Here is a 26,550-nt window from a genome sequence, read left to right as displayed (position 1 = left end):
GAAAGAATTGACTGCACAACAAAACTCTCAACACGAGAAATCCCATTCATTTCTACAGCCCCTGTTCCCACCGGAGAGTTTTATCACAAGCTGTAAAACGCAGAACGCTGGAAAAGGTACATGAAGACGCGCGTTTTGAGTGGCAGCTTAAGAAATGTTGTGGTCAATGGATGAACGTGCATACAAACGTACAAAAACCACGTACGGAAATGCTGCATGTTTCCATTGAAGTTTATGGTGGAAAAGCTTGAAACTGCCACAAAGACTTCATATACTTTTTTCTGCATTTGGCATTTTCCTGTTGGCGTTTTGCTGTTCAGGTGTGAACAGGGACCATTGAAAATCATGGGATTTCGTGTGTTGGGCGTTTAAAAGTGCTTTTTCTACTGCTCAAAAATACAGTGATGTGAAGCAGGCCTTAGGATTTCTCCATGAAGGGGTTTCTGCTTTAAGAATGGTTAGCAACAACAGGGTCTTTGTCCACAAAAACGTAGAAACTTGAGTGTTTCTTTAAATTAAGGATTTCAGACGCGAGCACTGATGCCAGATCGCCTGGTCAGGGCTTAACCACCAGTGAGCTGTTACTAATTATGCTGCAACACAATATTTATAGTCTGGCATAGCCTCTCATCCCTGTAATATCAGCTGTCAGTGTAGAGAATTTGTACCTCTGGCCTCCCCTAAGGAAGCTGATTAGTTGTTGCAGAATTTTAAAGAAGGGTTAAACAGTTCAAATTAATTTTCCCAAAAGCCTAAGCTAAGCACTTAAAATTAATTTTCCCATAAGCCTAAGCCTTATACCTAAAAACAGAACAGTAAAAAGTGAACAGACTGCAACAGGCTGGTGACCTAGAGGTCTGTGGTAGAGTTAACTGGAGTCCAGGTAACAGTGAACAAAGTCAATTGTGGAGGAGGTTTAGCGAGCCCTAGAAAAAAAAAGGCATATGATAATTAGTTCATTTCCTGTAGTGGAACCCGTGGTAGATTACAATTCATGTATTGTCTGCATAAATCAAAAGAATATAAATTGGCTTATTTCTTGCAGATTTATTAATGCATGCAGAGGGTGAAGGAAAATAGGATTGTGACTCTAAAACTGAGCCAAGCCAGGACAAGGCTGCAGCTGACATGTCAAAGAATTTAGATGTGCCAACATCTTGAATGCAGTTTTCTGGGGTACAGGAGGCTATTCATGTATTTGTAACCTTATCCCTGAGCCATTTGCAAATTTCGGTGAGAAAACAGAAGCCTTTCTGAATTTCTTGGGAATAATCACTGAAGATGGAGATTTTGGCATTGGGTGTTTAATGCACACTCGCTTCTGCCAGGTTACAGTAGGAAATCGCACCAGAAAGGGTCTGGCTATGGGTGGCTCAGTTGCCACACAGTGAGCGTCACCACAAATGTTGCCAAAATGTGCATCAAATTTAAAAGCATTGTGAGGAAAGTTTCCGCAAAGGATGCAGAGGGAAAGCCTTCTGCCCACTCAGTTATGCCTGATATATGTATGTTGTTCCAGGTGGTTCTGTGTCAATAGATTTATCCATCTGGAAGCTGTTGTTTTAAAGTCTGTATTTCAATGGGGTGATTATGCAATTTATCTTCCACTTGTTCCTCTGCTTCATTCAGGCAACCCCTGTATTTATCAAGATTGTGCCATATAAAGCTTAATTCTGCAGAGAGAGAGTCTATCTCAGTGGTCAGGGACTCTTTACAATATTGGATAGCTGCCAGAATGTCTGCCCTTGTTGGCTTTATTGCACCGCTTTCCATAGCACTAGGCTCTGTGTACTAATCAGGCCCTGGTGCAAGGTAGCCACATAACATAGAGCGCAGAAGCTAATAAAGAGCAAGGTGTGGGTTTTTTTGAGCTTGTGGAGGACATCTACTGCTTCAAGAATATGTATAGATGGTAGGGGTGCTTCAGTTTGTAATGGCAGCATCTCCCTCTAATATTGCAGTCTAACGAAGCTGCTTATATACTGTCCAGTCAATGAAAAATATAAACACACATTCAGATACATAGGGGTCTATTCACGAAGCAGCTGAAGAATCTAGCCGTAGCTTTGGCTAGCTTCGGCCCCAGGACCCCTTTGGTTCAGCAGAACCGAAGGGCTGCTGTACGGGCTATTCACTATAGCCCGTACAGCTCCCGGAGTGAGCCGGGCGGCTCAGTCGAGCCGAAGGCGTATGCCCCGGCTCTTGCAGAGAGATCAGCGTCCCTGGTTACCAGGGACACTGATCTCCAGACAGTCCAACTCTCCCGGGCGCTTCGGGAGTCTCCCGCTACCGGCCGCCCTGCAGAGAAACACTTTCTCCAAGGTTTAAAGGTTAAAGAGTAAACCTTTCCCTGCTTTTTTTATTTTTTATTTTGACATGGAGCCGTTGGCTGCAGTCAGAATAAAAAAAAAAAATTCACCATAGGAATGCATTGCTAGATTCCTATTGGCTATTTCAATTTGCAATAGCCAATAGTAAACTGGCTATTGCACCCACCCACTACTCCTGTCAATCAGCAGAGGGGGCCTGCAGTTCTCCATCAGGTCCCCCTAGTGATTGACAGCAGCAGAGGGCGGGTGCAATAGCTAGTTTGCTATTGGCTATTGCAAATTGAAATAGCCAATAGGAACCTAGCAATGCATTCCTATGGCGAAAATATATATGATTTTTTTTGACAGCAGCAGAGCCGCCCGCCAATAGAAAACAGTTGGGCGGAGCTAGCTGTCACTGCTAGCTCCGCACAATCGTTTTCTTTTTTTCTACTTTTTTAACTATTGTCTGATTTCACCAATATACGGCTGAAATCAGCTGTACAAACCTGAAGTGAATAGCTGAACAGCGTTCAGCTCACTTCACTTTGGGTTGGTCGTTCACTTGGCTGCCTTTATTATGATAAAATGATTAATGCTCTTACACACAGTTCCTCTTCAACCCTAATACAAATTTATTTAAACTCTAGCTGCATTCAATAGAGGTTCTACCTCTTTACCACATGTATGTATTGCTCCTTTTTTCAAATGTCCTTAGGCTGGTCACATGACACGATGGGTATTCTTCCTTTTCTCATTTTCTCCAGCTGAGGGCAGTCTTCTGCCATGTGATGTCACCAGTGCAACTCTCTGCTACATCACACTGTGAATAAAGGATGCTGTGGTGATGTCCATTAATTTATAGTATATCCTCAGAAACCTGAGAAAATCTTGTAGCAATAAAAAAAGTACTGTGGTGGATGACTTTGCAATGAAGGTGTATATTGTATTTCAGCCTGAGCTGCATTTTCTTTGCACCCTGCCTGTAGTCCATTTACATTTAAAAAATCGCCCAGAGTTGGGCTTTAAGCCACCTAGAAAAGCATATGACTTAAACACCAAACCTTCCCATTTTTATAAAAATATATGTTAGGCTAGCCTCCAAGACTCCGTAGGGCAAGTTTCCTGTAATTATTTAAAGTGGCAGTGAGCAGTCCTATTAGTGTTTAGGCATCTCCAGAATGTAGGTAAGTGGTGTTTTGTTCTCCGTCATTTCATGCGTTTTCTAAAACCCCCATATAAACACAGCTCTGCAGAGTAACTTTAACTGTGTAGTGTGGTTGATCGTTCACAGGCTGCGTTTGACCTGATTTGCTTTGTGTTTCTTTGGATACAGTCGGCTCTATTGAGATCCTTTTACACTGCAGGCAAAGCAGGTCATAAGGAGTCTTTGCTATGTTTTGCATTTAAAAGCATGAGCTTGAGCAGTGCTGCGTTTGAATGCAAAATGGCGCACTCACCAACAAAGCCAATCTACACAAGCTCCTAAAGGGTTCAAGAAAACTGATTGATGCTTGCTGACATTAAATGATAAAAGCTTGTCAAATAAACTTCTGCTATACAAGACAAAGACTTAACTGTATCTCTTTGCTTTTAAGTGCATTATTCTGATCAGCATGTCAGCTGCAGGATGTTAAATGCAACCAGCACAAAATAGAGTGGTTATAGGTCCCGAACGTGGCTCCAGCTGTTCATACCAACAGATTTATTAAGCACACACAAACCTTTATATGTTTCTGTTGGTCAACACTGCATACTGATTATTAGCATGACATACAAAATGAATAATTGAAGTTAGCAGGGTTAGTAGTGTTCCAAGGGGGCTTGTTTATGCAGTGTACTACAATGCTGTGTGTTAATACACACCTAGCCAACACGTATTGCCTTAATGTTAATAGTGAGACATGGAAAAAAAACGATTTGTCAAAGATTTTCTGACCTCTGTCCTTGTCTCCTAGTTGTGTTTCTATGTTGCCACCCTCTCACATGCTGTTACAAGATGACAACCCTCTCTCCTTGTCTCCCAGTTGTGTTCCTCTATGCTATGCTCTATCTATAAAGACTACAAGTGGCTGTTTCCACACACTGTGGTCTTTTTAATTTTGCTCCTGCATTGTCACCCTGTCCCACACTTGCCAAAGAGAGACTTAAAGTGACATTAAACCCTTAGATTTTTTTAACCTCTTGCCGTCCGCCCCTAGTAGAAAAACGGACGGACGGCACTGCTGCATTGGCGGGTTGCCGTCGCCAGACGGCATTTTTTTTCTGCTCGCGCGCGCCCCCTAGCGGGCACGCACAGGCAGAAAAGACCCGTCCAATGCGAACACCCGGTACCGGGTGTTTCACATATAGGCGATCAGCGGGTCCATAGCCCGCCGATCGCCTATATGTGCTCGTTTGCGTCCGCACCATCCCCCCCGCGCGGTAAGGGGGTTTAACACCGCGGATGTCAACTGGTTAACATAAACCAATACGGTAATGTATGCCTTACTGTAATCCATGGTTGTTTCCCTTCTCTTTGCTGCTCTTCCTTTTAAATCTGTATCTCTTCTCATGCTAGGGGAGAACTTCCCTTTGCAGCTGAGTGCCTCTTCCTGTAGTGCTGGCTCAGGTTGTGAACCTGCACACAGACACCATGTATCCATTTCAGTCTGCTTCAAAACAGAAGTTCTGCCCAGCATGAGAAGAGATAAGGATTTAAAAGGAAGAGCAGCAAAGAGAAGGGAAACAACCATGGATTACAGTAAGGCATACATTACAGTATTGTTTTATGTTAAAAGATCTGAGGGTTTAATGTCACTTTAAGCAGCCATGTTCCATTTATGTCACCATCAGGAAACCCACCATGAGCAATAATGTGCAGTAGCTGCTGGGGAAAGTGCATGTAGGCAGCAAGTAGCTGCAAAGAGGCTGAAGGAGATCAGATACACTGAGGTAAAACAAAGGATTAAAAAAGGTAAGACATTATTTTATTCAAAACAAAAAATGGCAATTGTTTATTATACACAATGCAAACTACATGTCATTCAGTTAGGGCTTGCATCTACTTTAATGATGTACATTATGTTATGTAATAAGTTATGTAATAAGTTATTTGGTATTTCATTGTTAATAAAATAGAATGAAATATGTATAATTACAAAGCTACACATCTGTAAAATGGCAGTCTGTCTGTAATGTATTCTCTCTTCTTGCTGAGCATAAGGGTGTTGAACTATGTATAGTTTATTTTATGCTGTGCTGGGTGATTTCCCAGACCAGTGGGGCAGATTTGTACAGATTACAATTGTCCTTTACATCTACCAAAATAGTAAACAACACTTCACAGCCTTTTCAGGAGTAGCTAATTTGTATATTTTAATATCTTCACTCTTCTTTGGGAACTGATTATTAGAGAAAGAATGAACATTCTTGTTGATGGCATGCTTACATTTCAGTGGTCTGAATTGCCATTTCAGTAACAGTAGACAGTTGGTATAGCAGTCTGAGACAAGACTCGGTTAAGTGTTTTACTAAAGATTGTAATTAAAGTATGGTTTTCTCTGTTTACACATGTACAGTATGTGATGTCAAAGATTTTAAAGTTGGAAATGAAGTAACCCCTTTTCTAGAAGAGAGGTTTCCAGACTATGTGGCATATTAATAAAGCAGTAATTGTGACATTTGCCAAACATTCAACGGTGGTGACCTGCAGTAAGCATTTCACATTCACTATTTAATTTTTCTAATTAAAAAAAAATAAAAAATCTTGATTGTTAAAAGATGAATTAGTTGCATAGTGCCTGATGTTTCTTCAATACTTTCTGAGTCACAGAAGAAGAAAGAGAGTAAAAATAAGAAATCCCTGCCCTAAGCAGAAATGTCTGTACAATACAGGAATATCATAGTGTGAAAAGCTTTATTATCATACCAATGAAACACATAAAAAAGGGAAAAATGTGTCCCAAAAATACATTGAACTATGGTACAACAATGTAACAGCACTCCAAACAGGAATACGTCATGAACCCTAAAATTATTAAAAACACACCCACATCTTCCCAAAAATCATCACCTTCAGTCATAAAATATGCAAACAGTTTTTTATAAAAGATGAGAAAAGGTCCTAGTATAGGACCTTAACCTGGACTGCCCCACATCACAAATGATGTCTAAGGATGCTGTTTAAAAGGGAACTAAAGTCAAAACTTTTTTTTGGCTTCAGTCCTCTTTTGGGTTAAAGGAGTACATTTACTAACGTACTCCTGTGACCCAAAGGCAGCATCTGGCGGGCTACTGCCTGCTATTTGCTGACAGTGCAGAGCTGCGCTGCAGCCAGGAAAGATTCCAACAATATTGTTGGAATCCAGCTCGCTGCTAGCTTGACAGCTGGCTCTCCTGCCAGAGCCAGCTGTGCCCGCTCCTTCCCCTGCCTGTCTCCCCAATAAGCGCTTGAGGGATAGAGAGGGGAGGGGGGAATCCCAATGGGGAGTGGTGACTTACAATCAAAGAAGAAGACCGTGAGCTGAGTGATCAGCAGTTCATGATCGCTCAACTCTTAAACTATAGAGCCAGCATGTGAAACCTGCAGTGTCACATGCCAGCTCTAAGTATTGGGAAGACTACATTATACTCTCCCAATACTTGTCCTTTAATACAAAATATTTACCTACATACAATAAGCACATAGATAAACCCCTTGTGAATGTAAAAAGTACTATATGTAGTTCACACTGTGTCAGTAAATTGAATGAATGTTGGTAAACCCTGAGCAGCAGGAGGAGGAGGATGGTGTCATTAAGGGCAGAAAAGTCATAAAAAAGGATAAGGCAAGGCCAATGGATGAATAGCTCCATGGGTTTTGCGATTGGTGGCTTCCCTCGTCAGAAGCTACCAAGAGAGAAGCGTTGAAGTCAGACACAGCCAGGCAACTAGCCTAGTCAGCAATGTCAGTCTACATGTTTTCTGTCAGGTGTACCGTAAATACTTAAAGGGAAAATATAGCGTGTTTTAATAATCACATATATTGAACAGTTAGTGCAGAGAAATTTAGGCCAGAATTAAACATCCGTGTTGAGGTAACAGGCGTGTTGCTGTGTGCATAACACAAATGGCAATCCAAGGCACTAAGGCAATGCACTCGCATTGTAGCGCACCGCAATGCACAACAGTGCCTTGCATTAGAAAAAAAAGGGTCATGTGTGATTCTAAGCCCGTTAGGGTGTGTTGGCAACCCTTTCATTTTGAATGAGCTGCCACCACACCGCACCAATATAAATATTTGTTAACGCACTGCAAAGATGTAAATGGGCCCTCAGAATGTCACAAAATAATGTTTGTTAGGTGACAAGTGGAGATACCATGTACTGTATGCAAAAAGTATTGAGGGATGTGCGATGAATGAAGAAATAGATAACTGTAAATCGGAGAGAATTCCTGTCTAACGTGTAATGTTCAGCTATAACCTCTATGGAGAAGCCAAATGAATCAACATGCATCTCCACCATGTATGATGGACTCTGTAGTGGAGGCAGAATTATTTATTTTTGGCTAACAATTTAATCAAGTCAATGTTACCAGAATTCGATTCTTACTATAATGCTTTTTGTAAGATGAATGCAAAATAACTTAATACATAAATCATACAGTTTGTAAGTCACCACTTTTGTTTAGGTTTACTCTTCTATATATTTTTGCTTGTATCATCGGCTTTGCCCACACACTTGTTGTATTTCATAAATTTCTTTGGGACATTCAGCAGAGAGAATAATAGGAGACCGTTCTGTGATTACTACATCATCTTCAATGCGGATCCCCAAACCTCTGTATTTTTCGGGAATCTCAGTTTCAGTTCTAGGAATGTAAATACCTAAAATGAAAACAATTATATCTCAATTAATTGTACATGTACATTTCATTTTATTTCCTGTTGCTGACATTTTCTTTTATTTGAACTTCATCAGTTTGTATATCTCTTAAATTCATGGAGCAGTATTTAATTAACAAATAAACTCAAGCAGTGGATTGTTTGCAACACAGTAAATACCAAGACCACATTTACAGATCTATTTCTATCCTCTACATGACAACTTTATGTGCAAGAACATTCATGAACATCTGATCAACGGACCCACATATGATGCATCCAGACTTATTTTTGGTGTATTCTGTTTATGGAGCTACCTGGATATATAGCCATTCAGGCCATGCCCACACAACAATTGTGTCAATATCCTTTGCATTAGGGCAGCTTATTCAAATGAACGGGCTGCCAATGCACCACAGCCAACAAAAAACATACAGTTGTACATGCACCACAACATACAGTAGTGCGTTATCTGTGTGTTGCAATGCATGTGTGTTGGAAGTGCACTGCACCACAATGTACCGGATAGGATAACTGTAAATGGGCTCTGAATGTTTGTTTGCCTCACAAAATATGGAGAAATACATAAATATGTTCAAGCCAAAAGAGCTGCAAAGAATTCCTATCATTTTGGTGACTCTAGACTGGCAAAATAGAGATCATTTCTCTGGTAGCAGACGCCCCCCTGGCCTCTTCCTGTTTGGTCAGACCTTTTAGCTCAGGGCCCATACTGCTTCTCAAGTTTTCAGATTTAAATGGCATGGCTATTGAACCCAAGTTCTAAGAGAGAGTGGTCTATCAGAAGCTGTCATCAATGCTCTTCTCACCATGTCTAGCACCGTTACTGGAAAGTTTTCTGTGAATGGTGTGAGAAACACAATTTCAACTCATGGCCTTTTTGGTAGATTAGGTTCTCAGTTTTCTACAGTTGGGCATAGATCTGCACCTAGCTCCGAGTACCATCAAAGGTCAAATCTCAGCCTTTGTGATTTTGTTTCAACACCCTTTGGAACCTGATTAGCTGGTATGCCCATTTGTTAAGGGGCAAGTCATAGCAGAGATGTGTATTCTTATGCTGGGTGTTATATAGCCCCTGATGGGTGGAGTAGAGGTGTATGTCAGTTTTCAGCCCCCCAACCCACCCTCGCCTATTTATGCCACCCTCCTGGGATGTTACTTCCTAGATGAGGGCATGCCAGGTCAGTTCAAAGGGGGTTTTCTAATCCTTAAAGGTTATTTCAATTTTTGCAGCCAAATTGGGATAACACCCATTTTATATTGGTTACATGTTCTCATTCACATAGAATAACTTTAAAAAATGTTGCTTACATATTACTTGTTTTCTCATATTACTAAATTTAATTTCCCTCCAGAACGCAAGGGGGCTGGGGAGGCTACCATAAATAGCACTGTCTATACTGTGTTGACAGATCTCTTTATTAGTTGTAAACTAGATTGGAAAACTGTGCTAACAAAGGATTTGAGATCTACATGAATTGTATGATAATGAGGGGAATCTGAGAGTGTCCCTAGTCTTTCTATGGGGACAGCTAGAGTTTCCTACCTAAAGGCCAATTCCACAGAGATAAAGGTAAGAAATCGTTTAAAAAAAAATTATTGTCTGGTATGATAATGGGAACACCTAGCAAACATATAGTAAAGGTTCTCAAATTTGATTGCAAGAATAGAATTTTGTTCTTACTGTAAAATCCTTTTCTCGAAGTCCATTTAGGGCCACAGTGCTAAAGAATTCTGAGACGTTGGGTTATGCTACTACCTCCAAGAGAAATCAACACTAGGCAAAGAAATTAAAAGCCTGCCACTTTAAGGGCATAACCCCTCCCACCTCACACCTGCCAGTTGTAGCAATCAATATGAAAGGAATTGAGGGGAGGGATCTGTCTCCCTCAATGGACTCAGATAGGGCTGCAGCTAACGATTATTTTCATAATCGATTAGTTAGCCGATTATTGGGTTCAATTAATTGGTTAATCGGATATTTTTTTAAAAGGCTCCAGTGATGGACTACTAGTTTGTATTGAGATTGTAGTCCATTACGGGAGCAAGCTTGGCGCGGTGGAAGTAAAAAATAAAAGTGTGGTGTGCAATATAGTACATTATACAGCGTCACGATGCAGAATACCAGCGGCTATAGAGGAATACAGCAAATCGCAGCAATAGTACATTATACTATAATGTACTATTGCTGGGATTTGTAGTCCTCTGTAGCTGGCGTTATTCTGCATTGCGCTGTATATAATGTATTATTGCTGCGATTTGTAGTCTTCTATAGCTGGTGGTATTCTGCAGTGTGCTGTATTATGATTATACGGTGCAATGCAGAATACCAGCAGCTACAGAGGAATACAACAAATGCCAGCAATAGTACATTTACTATAATGTACTATTGCTGGGATTTGTTGTCCCTCTATAGCTGGTGGTATTCTGCAGTGTGCTGTATTATGATTATACGGTGCAATGCAGAATACCAGCAGCTACAGAGGACTACAAATCCCAGCAATAGTACATTATACTATAATGTACTATTGCTGGGATTTGTTGTCCCTCTATAGCTGGGGGTATTCTGCATTGTGCCGCTGTATAATACATTGGTATTCTGCATTGTATTGTGCATGGTACTCAGCATTGTATAATAAAGCGGCACAAGGCAGAATACCGCCGACCAGGTGTGTGTGTGTGTGTTCTAGCTTTTTCCTAAGCGCAGATTTGATATTTAACATTAAAAAGGTATCTCGAGTGACTTACCTTGAATGACGATGGGCCCTTGATTGTCGGCGGGCCAGCGGCGCGTGAGGGAGTTTGCGGCGAGTGAGGGAGCTCGCGGCGAGGAGGAGAGCAGCAGCGTGCGCGGCTTCTGCGTCCTGTGCGGTGGGCATGGCCTCTTCGTCCTGTGCGGTGGGCGTGGCTTATGCGGCCTGTGCGGTGGGCACAGCGGGAGCAGCGTATGACGTGTGGCTCAGGCTGCGTGTGGAGCCCCGAACAGGCTAACCAATCGTTTGACAACGTTTTCAATCGTCGATTTTAATCGACTAAATAGATTAACTGTTGCAGGTCTAGACTCAGAGAAAAGGACTTTATGGTAAGCAATTTGTCCATTAAGGATTACAGCTCTAAAGAATTCTGGGACATTGGGACATTCAAAAGCAATCTAAAACAGAGGGGTGGGCACCATAAAAACTAGGAGAACCAGCTCAAGGACTCAAACAGCCGCCTGAACAACTTTTCTGCCAAAAATAGCATCAGAAGAGGTAGAAACATCAACTTTTTAAAACTAGCAAAAGTGTGAACAGAAGACCAAGTTGCAGCCTTGCAATTTGAGTAGCAGAAACTTGATTCTGAAATGCCCAAGAAGTACTAACTGCCCTAGTAGAATGAACAGAGACAGGAAAAGAAGGAACCTTATCCAGCAACTCGTAGGCTTGAATGACAAGCTAGCAAATCCACTTAGAAATAGTGGAGCTAGAAGCTGAACAACCTTTTTTAGGCCTTTCTGGGAGAACAAATAAAAAGTCTGGATGTCAAAAGGAATCTGTGTCTGAGAGATGAATACTGATAGCCCACACGACATCCAAAATGATAATGAGAAAATCTCCTTAGGATAAACAGGAGCAGGACAAAGTAAAGGTAAAACAATGTCTTCATTAAAATGGAAACCTGAGACTACCTTTAGTAAAAAGGAAACCTGGGGTCTCAAATCAACCTTGTCCTTATGAAGAACCAAATTGGGTTCTTTACAAGACAAAGCAGACAACTCTAAAACCCTTCTAGCCGAGGTAATGGTCACAAAAAAAACAACCTTTCTGGATAACAAAGACAAAGAGATGTTCCATTCAGTGAACCTATCTTTCTTTGTAAAGGAACCAGAAATTGCTTATCCAGAATTTTCCAATCCTTATATAAAAACCTCAAAAACAGGAAGAAAAATCTTGCAGACATGCTCAGGTTTATGTGAACCTAGACAACAAATTACAGAAGTAGAAATAACATCAGAATCATTTAATTTTAAAGAGGAATGCACAGCTCTCATTTAAGAAGGCAACCATTTTTTTCTGATTTTGAGTGAATCTATCACAGTATATAAAGTATAACAAGCACAGGTCACCATAGCAACACTCAAACACCCTGCAATGTACAGGCCATTGTAACTAAAGAACAGAAACATCAGTGACACCAAATGTAAAGCACAAATGTCACAAGTTTCTGAATAAAACCAGTAGTAAGAGAAAAAAAACCTCACTTTTACACAGGGCCCTGCTAATGACAGTCTATTCTGACAATTCTGCCTCAGACAAATTCAGACATAATAATACTCCTGGGCTCGACCAGTGTGAGGTAAAAATATGAGGTACCACAACCACCTGTTGCAGACAGCAGAATATTTGAAGAATGGCTGTATAATGGTACAAAAAACAGAATATCTCTGTTCTCCCTAATAAGCAACATGAAATTGAAGGCAAATAAGAAACAGAGTCAAAACCGCTCTGTCCTTCTTTCCTGCTCATAGAAACCCACTGCACCATTCTGAGGAAACCAAAAAAACAGACTGTGCATGCGTAATAGATAAAAACAAGTGCGTCCTCAAATGGAAGTCCTGGTCTCTTAAATAGATGGTGGGAAATGTAAGGAAAAACTCTGGGTAAATCTTTTTTTTTTTTAACCACTTAAAGACCATGGTGTTTCACCCCCTTCCTGGCCAGGCCATTTTCAGTGTTCAGCACTGTGGTACTTTGACTGACATTTATTCAGTCATGCAACGCTGTACTGAAACAAATTTTATACCATTTTTTGGGAACTGATAGAGCTTTCTTTTGGTGGTATTTAATCACCACTGGGGTTTTTATTTTTTACTATATAACAAAAAAAGTACCCTAACTTTTGAAAAAAAAAAACCTGGCACCTGCAGCTACTTCAGTTAGTACAAGCGATCGGGCATCTCTAGAGAAGCTGATCGCTTGCACCTCCCGTCTATGGCCGTCCGGCCATGGACGGGAGGTGGTTAAATCATATTTTATAAAAACAATTCACTACAAAACAGAAAAGCAGATACCATTGTCTGTATAAATGACATGAATGAGCACAAACGTTGCCATGAACATGCCGTGGGCAAACATAGGTTATCATCTGGACTTAGCAAAAATATAAAAAAAAAAAAATAGAACAACAACAGGTTGCATCTGCATCAGGTGACGTATCACTCATTGGTAATCAATTAAACATAAAGAAATAAATGAAAACAAGGCTAATCTGGATCTATTGCTAACGTCCCCAGAGTATTTGACATTCGACCTTTAAGATACCAACTGGTGTAGTGAAAGGGCGAGATTAAGTGATGAATTTCAGCTGTCGTATAAGATTGTACCAAGAACAGTTTCCATCTGTGAAAAAAGGGTTGTGCACGAGCATCCTTGTGAGATTCTGCATCAAGCTTGTCCCTGCTTAACAGCATTTTGAGATCCTTGACCAGCTCCTGCACTGTTGGAGGCGAAGTATTGCATTTGTGTACAATCACTCTACGTGCTGCGAGGAGACAGATGTCTAACCAGTCCAGTCTTCTAGGATATGCCCCATTCCTGTCGCTCTGCAATGGTGAATAATGGCCAAACAGGCAAAGGGCAGGATCCAGTGGGGGCATCCAGGAGAGAACTCATGCGATATATGAAATCAGGAGTGTCCAGAAGTGATGAATCCTGGGTAAAGCCGCTCTTGGTAGTAGAATAGTCAACAAAGAAACAAAATAAACTAAAATAATAAAGTAGAAGACAAGGAGACATCTATTCTCCTGAGGACACTAAGCGAAACTGGCAAATGTGAGGTGGGATGGTTATTTCCCCACAGTGGCAGGCTTTTAATTTTTTTTTTGCCTAGTGTTCATTTGTCCTGGAGGCTCAGAATTCTTCAGAACTGTGTCCCTCACTGGACGATCAAAAAAATTATTTCGCTAAAATAGGCAGAAATGTTTATAATGTTTTTTCGATTTTGTTATGTTGCAGCCTGATACTACAGTTGTTTAAATTCTTTTTTTTCCTCATTAATCTACACTGAGTACTCCATAATGACAAAGTGAAAACAGAATTTTAGAAATGTCTGTGAATGTATTCAAAATAAAAAACTGAAATATCACATGTACTTAAGTATTCAGACCTTGTACTCAGTACTTTGTTGAAGCACCTTTGGCAGGAATTACAGTCTCAAGTCTTTTTGGGTATGACACGACAAGCTTTGCACATCTGGATTGTGGGATTTTCTGCCATTGTTCTTTGCAAACCCTCTCAAGCTCAGTCAGGTTGCATGAGGACCGTCGGTGGACAGCCATTTTCAAGTCTCTCCAAAGATGTTCAATAGGGTTCAAGTCAGGGCTCTGCCTGGGCCACTCTAGGACATTAACAGAGTTGTCCCAAAGCTGCTCCTGTGTTGTCTTGGCTGTGTGCTTAGGATCGTTGTCATTTTGGAAGGTGAACCTTCGGCCCAGTCTGAGGTCCTGAGCGCTGTGGAACAGGTTTTCATTGAGGATATCTCTGATATCTCCATTCAGCTTTCCCTCAATCCTGACCAGTGTCCCAGTCCCTGCTGCTGAAGAACACCCCCACAGCATGATGGTGCCACCACCATGCTTCACTGTTGGGATGGTATTGGGCAGGTTATAAGCAGTGCCTGGTTTCCTCCAGACATAACATTTAAAACTAAGGCCAAACAGTTCAATCTTGGTTTCATCAGACCAGAGAATCTTGTTTCTCACACTCTGAGAGTCCTAGCGGGCTTTCATGTGTTTTGCACTGAGGAGAGGCTTTCGCCTACCCACTCTGCCTTAAAGGCCAGATCGGTGGAGGGCTGCAGTGATGGTTGTCCTTCTGGAATTTTGCCCCATCTCCACACTGGATCTCTGGAGCTCAGTCAGAGTGACCATCGGGTTCTTGGTCACCTCTCTTACTAAGGCCCTTCTCCCCAGATTGCTCAGTTTGGCCGGGCGACCAGCTCTTGGAAGAATCCTGGTTGTGCAAAACTTCTTCCATTTGAGAATTATGGAGGCCACTGTGCTCTTGGAAACCTTCAGTGAATCAGAAATTGTTTTGTAGCCTTCCTTTGATCTGTACCTTGCAATAACCTTGTTTCTGAGCTCTGCCGGCAGTTCCTTTTGACCTCTTGGCTTTTGCTCTGATGCAGTATGCATTGCCAGCTGTGAGGCCTTCTATAGAGAGGTGTGTGCCTTTCCATATCATGTCCAATCAATTTAATTTATCACAGGGGCACTCCAATCAAGGTGTAGAAACATCTCAGCAACGATCAAGAGAAATGGGAGGCACCTGAGCTAAATTTCAGGTGTTGTTGCAAAGGGTCTGAATACTTATGCCAAAGTGATATTTCAGTTTTTTCTTTTTAATAAATTTACAGACATTTCTAAAATTCTGTTTTCACTTTGTCATTATGGGGTACTGAGTGTAGATTAATGAGAAAAACAAAGAATTTAAACCCGGGGTAGCAAACCTCCTTCCCTCCAGCTGTAGTGGAACTACAAATCCCATGAGGCATTGCAAGATTCTCACAGCCACAGATATGACTCCCGAAGAGAGATGCATCATGGGATTTGTAGTTCCACCGCAGAAAAATGGCAGCAGGTGCTCTGGACTGATGAGCCAAAATTTGAAATATTTGGCTGTAGCAGGAGGCAGTTTGTTTGCCGGAGGGCTGGAGAGCAGTAAAGTAATGAGTGTCTGCAGCAACAGTGAAGTCTGGTGAAGGTACCTTGCAAGTCTGGGGCTTGGTCAGAGATTTGGTCAGGATCAATTGTGTCCTCAACGCTCAGAAATACAAGCAGATACTTATTCATCATGCCATACCATCAGTGAGGCCTTTGATTGGCCCCAAATGTCTTTTGCAGGAGGACAACGCCACAAAAATATACAGCCAATGTCATTAAGAACTATCTTCAGCGTGAAGAACAAGGAGTCCTGGAAGTGATGGTTTGGCCCTTATGTCAACATTGAGTCTGTCTATGATTACATAAAGAGACAGAAGGATATGATGCAGCATACATCCACAGAAGATCTGTGGTTAGCTCTCCAAGATGTTTGGAACAACCTACCTGCCGAGAGCCTTTAAAAACTGTGTGCAAGTGTAATCGATGCAGAAGAATCTATGCTGTTTTGAAGACAAATGGTGGTCACACCAAATATTGATTTGATTTGGATCTCACTTCTGTTCATTTACTTTCCATTTTGTTAATTGATAAAAATAAACTATTAACACTTTTATTTCTGAAAGCATTCTTACTTTGCAGCATATTTTCACACCTGCCAAATAGTTTGCACAGTACTGTATAAAACACATATACTATATATCAAGGTTCTGCTTGAGACTCCAGGCACCCTTTTCTCTGGTTTCAGTGCATGACCTTGCAGCTAACCACGCTTTCCCAGGTGTAGAAATGATGATGGTCCACACAAAGAGTGGCAAAATGATGGCAACATCTTTATAAAAAATTTTACCCAACAAACGTTTGGCAGTGCAGCCATTTTGTCTTGGAAAATATATGTATTTTACCCTATATGTACAAAATGTAGTCTACTTAGACATGTCCTACAGTTCAGAGTGTCAGCACACTTTTTTACCTGGCTCTATTGTAATCACCATGCCTGGTTGTAGGAGCAGCGATCGAGATACATCAGGAGTATCATGCACATCCATGCCAAGATAATGTCCAACATGGTGTGGGCAGAGCCTTCGTGCGGCCTAGAATACCAAGAAAAAAAATCAAAGCATTCATATTTTACATTATTTCATATTATCAGCAATAATGTTGTTTTTTTTTTTTGTTTTTTTTAAAAGAAGGGGTAGAGGGTAGATAACACTGGCTGAACAGCATCAACATCACATTTGCCCACCAAGCAAACAGATAGCTTTTCAAAAATGCACCTTAAATTTAAAAGAATGTAATCATGTGCAGTGAGTAAAAATATGCTTCCCATCTCATCCCCATCCCTACTACCATGAAATGGTTGTGATCTTTAGTGTACTTCTAACCTTACTATTTTTCAGTGGTGACGGAAATGCGTACCAAAACTGCATTAGCTGCATTAGCTACTGGAGTGTTACCAGGGTCTGCCATAGGAGGCTGTAATTGGAATTGTTAGACGTGCACTTACATACTAGGGCAAATTTATACAATAGCCAAATAAAGGGTTAGTTCACTTTTGATCGTTAAAAAACTATCTGCAGCAATCAACCCAACTATGAATGCAAAATCATATTTCTGAAAACATTAATATCCCTCTTTTCTTACATACAGCAATTGATCCCTGTAGACACATGATCAGGCACTGTAGTTCAAAAAGGAATGTGAATGTAGGAATGGGAATGTGCATTCACACACAAATTCAAAACTCTAGATATTGGTCTAAATATGGACAAACATGTTATGTGCCGCTATGATTTTAATTCATATCTAACCTTTGACAATAAAAGCCTGTTTTCGTCAAGCCTTATAAAAAAAAAAAAAGTTTTAAAATAGTTTTGCGGTATTGGAGCTTTGTGTTTTCTTGCATCAATGCTGAACTGAGAGCTGCATGGAGTAGAGAGAGTGGCTATCTGTGGTGGTTGTCCGTGCGTATTCGGCCGGCCGAATATGTGCGGAGCCGCTCTGACAAAATAAAAAGCAATGCACTTTAATGTGCATTGTTCAGACTTTTTTAGCGGCAGCGCAGGACGAAACCGTGCGGCCTGCAAAATAGCCCAAGCTCGATTTTTTTCTTTTGACGGATTCCGCACGTTCGCGGCTATAGTAATACTTGCAAATGAGTGTAATCCATGCTGATGAAAGATTTTAGCAATTGCGTGCCGCGTGATCTTCCACACGGAAAACTGGGTGAAAAACGCAAACGCTATATGTGAATGGAGCACGGAAATGGAGCACGGAAAACTGAGTGAGAAAGCAAACGCTATATGTGAATGGAGCACGGAAATGGAGCACGGAAAACTGAGTGAGAAAGCAAACGCTATATGTGAATGGAGCACGGAAATGGAGCACGGAAAACTGAGTGAGAAAGCAAACGCTATATGTGAATGGAGCCTTAGGATTATTGAAACAGAGTGCATTCTGACCACTGTTATTAGTGGTCATTTGGTGAGTTGCCCATTTCAGAAAGAGCACTGAGAGGTGTAATAAGCACTGGATTAGAACTGTTTTGGAGCACCTTTGTAGAGTTCAAGCACTTATTTGCATTTTCATCCATATACATTATTGAGGAGGAATATATATGGAGTTGGACTGATTATTTGTATTTTTATTTTGTACAAATGTGAATGGGCTCGATTGGTTGTTGGAGATGTGATATACTTGCACATAATTATGTATTTTGCACATGTATTGCTGATTTTCACATGCATTTTTGTTTATTTTCATCTGTGTTTTATAAAATATAGATTCTAAATTTTTCAGTTACTGATAGCACAATGCACTTTTGATACATACATGATAAAATACATAACAAAGAGACTAAATAATGGGAAAGGCTTTGTGGGTTGACAGCTTCAGATAAATTCTCTCAGAACCTGTGTTTTAATCGCCATGCTGCTTAAAAGAGAACTATGGGGTAAGTGTTTTTCCCCATAGTTCTCTTAAAGGTCACGGGAGGACATATAATAGCGTCCTCCCATGACCCAAAGCTCAGTATATCGCGAGCTACAGCTCGCGGTATACTGAGAGCGCTGCAGCCAGGACGGATCCCGATATTACTGTCGAGATCCACCCAGCTGCGTGAGTGACAGCTGGCTCTGCCTATCTAGAGGCAGAGACAGCTGTACCCGGCCCCTCCCCATCCGTTCTTCCAGTCAGCGCTGGTGGATCGGAGCGGGGAGGAATCCCTGCAGGGAGCCATGACTGACAGTCACGGCTCTCTGCCGGGAGATGATCGAGTACTGAGCGAGCGGCGGCATGTGTTCGTTCACTACCCGATCTATTGAGCCGACGTGTGACAGTTTCATTGGCACACGTCGGCTCGAACTATGAGGTTGAGTGATTTTCACTCACCTCATAGTTCTCCTTTAAGTTAGAGAAAGAAAAGCTGGATGCAAAATTGGTCCCTTTGAAAGACATGTCTTGGTGAAAAGACTATTCTCCAGGGTGCAGCTGTTGACAGCTTAGGGAATTAACTATCCAACTGTCTACTCCTGGAATCTAGACTGTTGACAGACTAGGGACATGACATAATGCTAAATCTCTGTCTGCTGCTTGACTTCAGATTTCTCCGTAATGATTTTATAGGCCACTGATGGACACCAGATGGCCCTAAATATGGGCTTTCCAGTGTAAAAGAGACAAGCAAATATCCCTGATACCCAGTTTGTTAAACAACATATTGGATTCCTCTTGCATCCAGCAACCCTGCACCTAAAGGGTTCTGAGTACTCTTCTCCAGCCAGAGAAACTTGGGTCTGTGGTGAGGATTTGACTGACCACGAGAACCATGGGTGACTGAAACCACAAAAACAGATCCTGCTTGGCCTGAGGAGACAGGAGAAGCCTATTTCCCAAAGATAAAGGGGACCTGTCTCATTTGGCCAGTATGACCAGAGTTCTCCAATGGAGAACTCTGGTGAGAAACCAAGAGCCTGTATACAGAGTTGGAAGAGAGAGCAATGTTGAGCATGAAAAAGGGAGATTTGTTGTCTCAAAACTCTTATCTTTGCGGGAAAAATAAGTCTTTCACTTGCCTAGTGTACAGTAGCATTCCCAGATATTATGGGTGCTGCAAGAGGAACAGACAGAATTTGTATTGATTCATAACCTAGCCGAAACAATAAGGGTCGCTTGTATGCCACACTACAGATCCCTTCAGGAAGAGATAATCTAAAAGTCATTACTTTTACCCCCACACCACTGAAATATTTTTTCCTTCTGCAACGTATCCCCCACAACTCAAGTGCCACTTGGAAGTCCAGCACCTTCCACATACCTTTCCATTTTCAAAAGTATTTTAGCATAAAGCTAGTAGTTGTTAGTCACGCTTAAGTGAACTTGTTCTGCACTGGCTTCTGTTGCAGATCTCCCTACACTCTCTGCAGTAGCTTCGCTCGCAGATTTCCCACTATCTGCACTAAATTCTATGGTTTCCCCCTTCCCCCTGCATGTTATGTTACCTCCATACAATGTTGTCACCACCACCTACACTACCCTTGGGCAGCTCTTCTTTATACCCTGGTTTCCTTAAAAAAGACAAACTCCTGAACAGATATTAAATTCTACCTGACATGCTATAAATGCATGTAGCCCTGTTCCGTCCCACTAACCCCATACGTTTGGCTACATCCACTCACTTGTCAGAGGTTTTTTATGGCTGGTACAATTAGTTGCACCACTGCATGTTCAGATGATGCTAAGCCTTCTCTATTTCCTATCACTTATTCCCTCTGTTTATCTTCAACTTCCACTTCCAGGTCTGAAATAAAAAAAGATATACTCACCCGATCCTCAGTCCTGTGGCAGTGACCGCTCAGCTCTCTACCCCTCCACTCCGGCTGTGGAGTGTCCCTCAAGAATAATACAAGTTAATGGCCTTGAATTACATGTGATGACAACAGCGGCACTTTGACTGAGGTAGTCCAGGGGAGAAGAGGCTTCAAGGGCTGGTCCAGCAGCCAGGTGAAACCAAAGATCAGGTGAGTATATCTTTTTTTTATTTTAGACCCTAGACCAAATCAAGCACTTAACCCTTACAGTGTGGAGGTAGCCCCACAGCAAGGGTTCATTTTTTTTTTTAACTGCCTTCAGTTCTTCTTAAGCAGAGCTTTAACAGTGGTAACTATTCTATTAGGTTACTTTTGGGATCTCATCACCTGTCCCACGAGGAGAAGAAAGGATCTCTTTGAGTAACTAAATTTGAGAAAAATATCAAGCTATTCTCAAATGGAAAAGATGGAAGCGGTAGAACATAAAAAAATCCACATGGATATTATGGATCTGAGTGTTGAAGAATATACATTTACTATTAAATGTAAAAACCATCCTTCAGTTCTTTATTCCATGTACCCTAATTCTTTGTCTTTATACTGGAGGTGTAAATGATAGCGTAGGGAACCCTTAAACATATCTTTTGGGATTGTTCCAAGAATAAACCCTTTTTGCATAGTGCGACTGACTTGATACATACTATAGCTGGGATCTGCATTTTGATCCTTTGATTTTCCTCCTCCATCGTACACCGCTTTCGAGGAAAGCGTACAGATGCTCCTTATTGATATACTTAGTGAATGTGGCGAGGGCTTGCATCCCCACTATGTGGAAGGACTCAAAGTGCCCCTTAGTGGCAATGTGGCTGCGGAGAGTTGAGGAGATTGAATTGATGGAAGACCTGACTTCTTCCCTGCATGACACTCAGGACAAATTTGTGACTACATGGGCGGCTTGGATTCGATTTTGGGACTCGGAGGTTTATTCTCGGCATATTCGGCTTGATATCCTTGGGCCTCGTGGGAGGCAGCGCTTACTTCCTGACACATGTTCAGACTTGGGATCTTTCCCCATGAGTAGGGAGTTGGCATGGAGGGCCAGAGGCGGAGGGGTGCTCTGTTCTACGTTCTCTATTCTTTTTTTTTCTCACTCTCTCTCTTCCTGATAATCTTTTCCTCCCATGTCTTTTAGTTATGTTTCTATTGCTCATTTTGCTTGTTCATGTTTCTTTGGTCTCCTTTCCTTTTCTCTAATTCTTATAGTTTAAAAACTTTGAGGTAGTGCTTGGGACTCCCACCGTCTACATGGGCTCCATACTGGTGTATTGGCTATATGTTTGCCACTGTGCTGTGAACTTTCTGTTTATTACTGTTGCAATGTTGATTTGACTTTATGTGGCTGTCTTTATGGTGTATTGTGAAAGAGAGTAAAGATGAACTTGAGGCAGATATAAAAAGAATGCAGCTCTGTAATCAGTAATACATATTAAATTCATTATTCCTCATTAATGCAAGCATTGTAAGTACCTGAATGTGGCTTGGTACCAGCTCTTGCAGGAGACAGAAAGGGAGAGGAAAAAAAAGCACAATGAGCCAATCAGGTGTGCTGCAGTGCTAGGAGCATACTGATAGGAAAAAGCAGAGTGATAGAAAGAAGAGTTCATCAATGTGTTGTATATCCTTTCACTGTCCAGTCACAAAGTGGGAAGGGAACCTGTAAGTAAAAGTGAAACTGCAGCAGAGAAGTGTCAGGTCCCTCACCTGCCAAACAGGGCTTTGATGCTTGGCAGAGCTGTGTAAATCTCAGCTCTGGATAGACATGGCTATAAATCTGGCAGGTAAAACAGCTCCCATAAATGTATTTCAACTCTGTATTTAGCAGTTTGCCTGAAGTTTGGCTTTAATGGACCATATTCGTTTGAAAATTATCTAAAAAACAAAAGTGAATTTGGTGCAATTTATACAAATCTTACCTTTAAAGATTGACTATTGCTGCATTGACTGTGCACAATGCCAAGGTCTTTTAGTTTTTTTGCTAGCTCAGTCAACAAGTGGCTGTAGAGGTCTTCTAGGCTTGTGCCTGAAACGCACAGATTTAGACAGGACTTCTGCACCTGTAATACAATCTCATACAGCTCTTCTTGTGCAGCAGAGAACCTTCAAATAAAAAGAAATGTTACTTAAAAAAAAAATAAGTTACTTAATTTCTAGCTGTGGATTTTTCAGTACATTAACAAACTAAATAGTATACAAGATTAAGATGAAATATGTCGCTTAATATTTTTTTTGCACATTTTGGCACATTCTAAAACAAATGTTATAAAAGTTGCTTTTTATAGCTGAGAGCTACAGAGCACCCAGATTGTAAGAATTGCTTACATTTTCTTCTGCTACTGTTCGTGCCTGTTATCCAGTAGCAAGAATATTAGCTGCAGTGCTATAATGTAAAATGTAAGAATTGCTACAGTTGAAAATAAATGTTCCTTGACTTTCACTTCAACTCCTTAAAACACACCAGCGTTTTGCCCATGTAAGACGAAGCAACAAAACTGCTTTAATGCCCTCCATCTCAGCAGCACATAGTCACCTTAATTTTGCCGCGAGGTGCTACAGTGTTCGGGTTTGGCTTGAAGAAAAGGTGGCAACCCTATGCCCCACTGTTCCTTTCAGCAGGTGGGGCAAGGAAAGATGGACCTGTGCAAGCTTTGAACCCCTCTAGCTGAAGCTTTGTCAGGGTTGAGGACTCTTTCTATGCCACTGTGTGATAGAGCTGGGACAATCCCCAAGCAGCAGTGCTGTAACATGAAGGGAAGGGGAGAGAGTCACATGCTCTATTATATGTTATTTTCTTCAGGCTCAGTGGCTAAATAGTTCTGCAGGGGAGTGAAGAATCAGTGAACATGCTGATGTGTTGTGCACTTAAAGTATGCATAATAGTATTGAAAATAGTAAAAAAGGAATGTTGACCAGACCAGGGCCGGCCTTAGGCCTTAAGGCGCCCTTGTTGCCATGGCGCCCTGTGCGGCCGCACGGCTCGCACACCCCTAAGGCCGGCCTTGGACCAGACAAAGGAAGTTATAACAAAACAGATATTGAAAATGACCCTTAGCTTATAGAACAAGAGAAATGCTACTATGCAACAGCACTGCAATGCACATATTGAGATTTAAGTGACTATGCTGCAGGCATAATAATTGGAAGATACTCTGAAAAAAAAAGAGCCTTAAAAGAATTACATTCATCCCCATAGTTAGAGCCGACGTGTGACACTGAAACTGTCACAGGTCAGGTCTGTTGGTCGGGAAGTGAGCGACAGTTCCTGACTGTCAGTCACAGCTCCCTGCAAGGATTCCCCCCTCCCCTCTCCGATCCTCCAGTGCTGACTGGAGGGACGGACACGGGACGGGGCGGGCATAGCTGGCCCTACCTCTAGCCTAGTTAACAGGAGATAGGTGCACTTCAACAAGACCCTAGAAAAATTTGAAGCATGGGGTACACATTGGCATTTAATGTTGATAAATGTAAGGTTATGTATGGCCAACAAAGCAAACAGGATACTGTCCTGCATTAAAAGAGGGATTGTGGCAAAGGATAAAAAAAGTAATACTTCCACTTTATAAATCACTGGTTTGGCCTCATCTTGAGTATACGGTGCAATTTTGGTCGCCAACTCTTAGGAAGGATGTCCTCGAGCTTGTGAGAGTTCAAAGAAGGGCCACAAGATTAATTAAAGGGATAGCAGGCCTGAGCTATGAAGTCCGCCTCCAACAATTAAACTTATTTACCTTAGAAAGGAGGTGATTAGTAGGGGACCTTTTTGCAGTATTCAAAATCTTCAATGGGGACCACAATATTCGGAACAAGTTGTTTTCACCAAGAACAGTATTGAGAACACGCGGACACAAGAGGTTAGAAGAGGGGGGTTCAATCTTAACTGCGAAAGGTTTTTTTTTTACTGTGCGAGTAGTAAAAATATGGAATTCCCTTTCACAGGTAGGGGAATCCACTGATAGCGTAGATAAGTTAAAGAACCTTCTAGATGATTTTCTTCAGTCACTAAACATACAAACATATGGGAAATGTTAAATACACATAAATACAGACAGACAGACAGAGACACACACACACGTTGAACTGGATGGACCTTGGTCTTTATTCAACCTCACCTACTATGTTACTATGTATGTATAGCCATAACCCGCAACATACTGGGTTTTGGGTCATGGGAGGACATTAGTGTATACCAACAAAAATATATATAAAAATTAACTGCGCCAATAAGCAAAGTAACAGCTACAAGGCACTGGAATGTACACCCACTGTGAGTGTGTGTACGTGAAAAATGAATAACTAAATGAGCTCGGCACACTATCAAGAAGAGGCTTGTGTACCATCAAGAAGCTATTGTTAACAAGAACAGAACACACGTGCATCGGATTGCCAGACAAAGAAGCGTGATTCATTACTCCAGAGAACACATCTTCACTTCTCTAGAGTCCAGTGGCGGCGTGCTTTACACCACTGCATCCGACGCTTTGCAATGCACTTGGTGATGTAAGGCTTGGATGCAGCTGCTCGGCCATGGAAACCCATTCTATGAAGCGCTCTACGCACTGTTGTTGTTCCAATCTGAAGGACACATGAAGTTTGGAGGTCTGTAGATATTGACTATGCAGACAGCTGGCGACTTCTGCACACTTCAGCGCTGATCCAGCTCTGTCATTTTACATGGCCTACCACTTCGTGGCTCAGTTGTTCCCACTTTGTTATAATACCACTAACAGTTGACCGTGGAATATTTAGTAGCAAGGAAATGGAAGCAATGGACTTATTGCAAAGGTAGCAACCTATCACAGTACCACGCTTGAATTCACTGAGCTCCTGAGAGCGACCCATTCTTTCTCAAATGTTTGTAGAAGCAGTCTGCATGCCTAGGTGCTTGATTTTATACACCTGTGGCCATGGAGGTGATTGGAACACCTGAATCCAATGATTTGGAGGGGTGTCCCAATACTTTTGACAATATAGTGTGTATGTGTGTGGTGTGTGTATATATACTGAGAGTGCCATCTCCCATAGCAACCAGGAGAAGGTTGCCACCAGGAGTGAAAAGCAGCAGTGGAGATGCAGTGCTGCAGTGCAGTGCAGCGTTTTGTTCAACCTGTGGGTGTGTTTCAATCTGCCAAGGATTCCCAGGAGGGAAACGCATGTGATCGTGCAGTACCGTGTGCAGCATGTGGCCGATGGGGTCATGGGTGTGTGACATGCCCTGAGCTGTGGGGTACCCCGGGAGATCCTGATGGGCATAAGAGGGAGCCTGCAAGATCAGGCTCTGAAGAAAATGTGTTTGCAATCACCCCAGGCAACAGTGGAAAGTTTCCTGTTGTGCCGGCAGGGGGTGCTAAGGAGCATAAACTGCCTGCTGTTGTTTCCCCTGATGTTCATATGGGTGGAATGGCAGGTGAAAAGCAAATTAAGGAGTCTCTACATCAGCGCTCTCAAAGGAAGATGGCTACGTATACTCCAGTGGTGGGTAAGACTGTCTTCAATGTTATGTTTGCTGGGACTGGTAATACAGTCAAGAAAGAGACTGAATATGACTCTGTTCATGGTGAAGTGGGAGTGAACCCAGTTGGGAGACCCGCTGTAGAGAGAGACTTGCCTCTGTATAATCTGTTATATAGTGGGGAGGCGATACTATGTGTAAAAATGCGTTGTCTGCAGTGCGGGAGGGTGCAGCAGAAGTATCTCTGGAAACCTTTAGGGAGCCCTGTGAGCTGGAACCAGAGGTTACCCAGGACAGCTATGGTGCCGCCCTGCTGGGTACGGGTGAAATTGCAACCAGTAATGTGAGGTCTAATGCCATAATTACTGAAATGAGCGATGGGATTAGTGTTCAGTTACCAGATACTTCTGTGTCTCCTCAGATGGATG

At 41.8% G+C, this 26,550-nt stretch overlaps 1 protein-coding gene across 2 annotated transcripts in view; it reads right to left on the bottom strand.

Annotated features, from left to right (window-relative positions):
* Positions 1–7,848: 7,848 nt before the first annotated feature.
* Positions 7,849–26,550, bottom strand: part of XPNPEP3 (X-prolyl aminopeptidase 3) — a 79,793-nt gene continuing 61,091 nt past the window's right edge. For both annotated transcript variants that reach the window (XM_018563925.1, XM_018563926.1), the window contains 3 exons: positions 22,590–22,773; positions 16,782–16,902; positions 7,849–8,157 (listed from right to left, as the gene is read on the bottom strand). In XM_018563925.1, coding sequence (XP_018419427.1) covers positions 7,991–8,157; positions 16,782–16,902; positions 22,590–22,773 — 472 coding nt within the window. In that variant the 3' untranslated portion in view covers positions 7,849–7,990. The remainder of the gene's footprint in view (positions 8,158–16,781; positions 16,903–22,589; positions 22,774–26,550) is intronic.

Source organism: Nanorana parkeri, unplaced genomic scaffold, assembly GCF_000935625.1.
Source record: "Nanorana parkeri isolate BGI_ZX_2015 unplaced genomic scaffold, ASM93562v1 scaffold711, whole genome shotgun sequence".
In the NCBI taxonomy this organism is placed as follows: Eukaryota; Metazoa; Chordata; class Amphibia; order Anura; family Dicroglossidae; genus Nanorana; species Nanorana parkeri.
The sequence above is the reverse complement of the archived record's forward strand: the minus strand, read 5'-3'. Positions and strand labels throughout refer to the sequence as shown.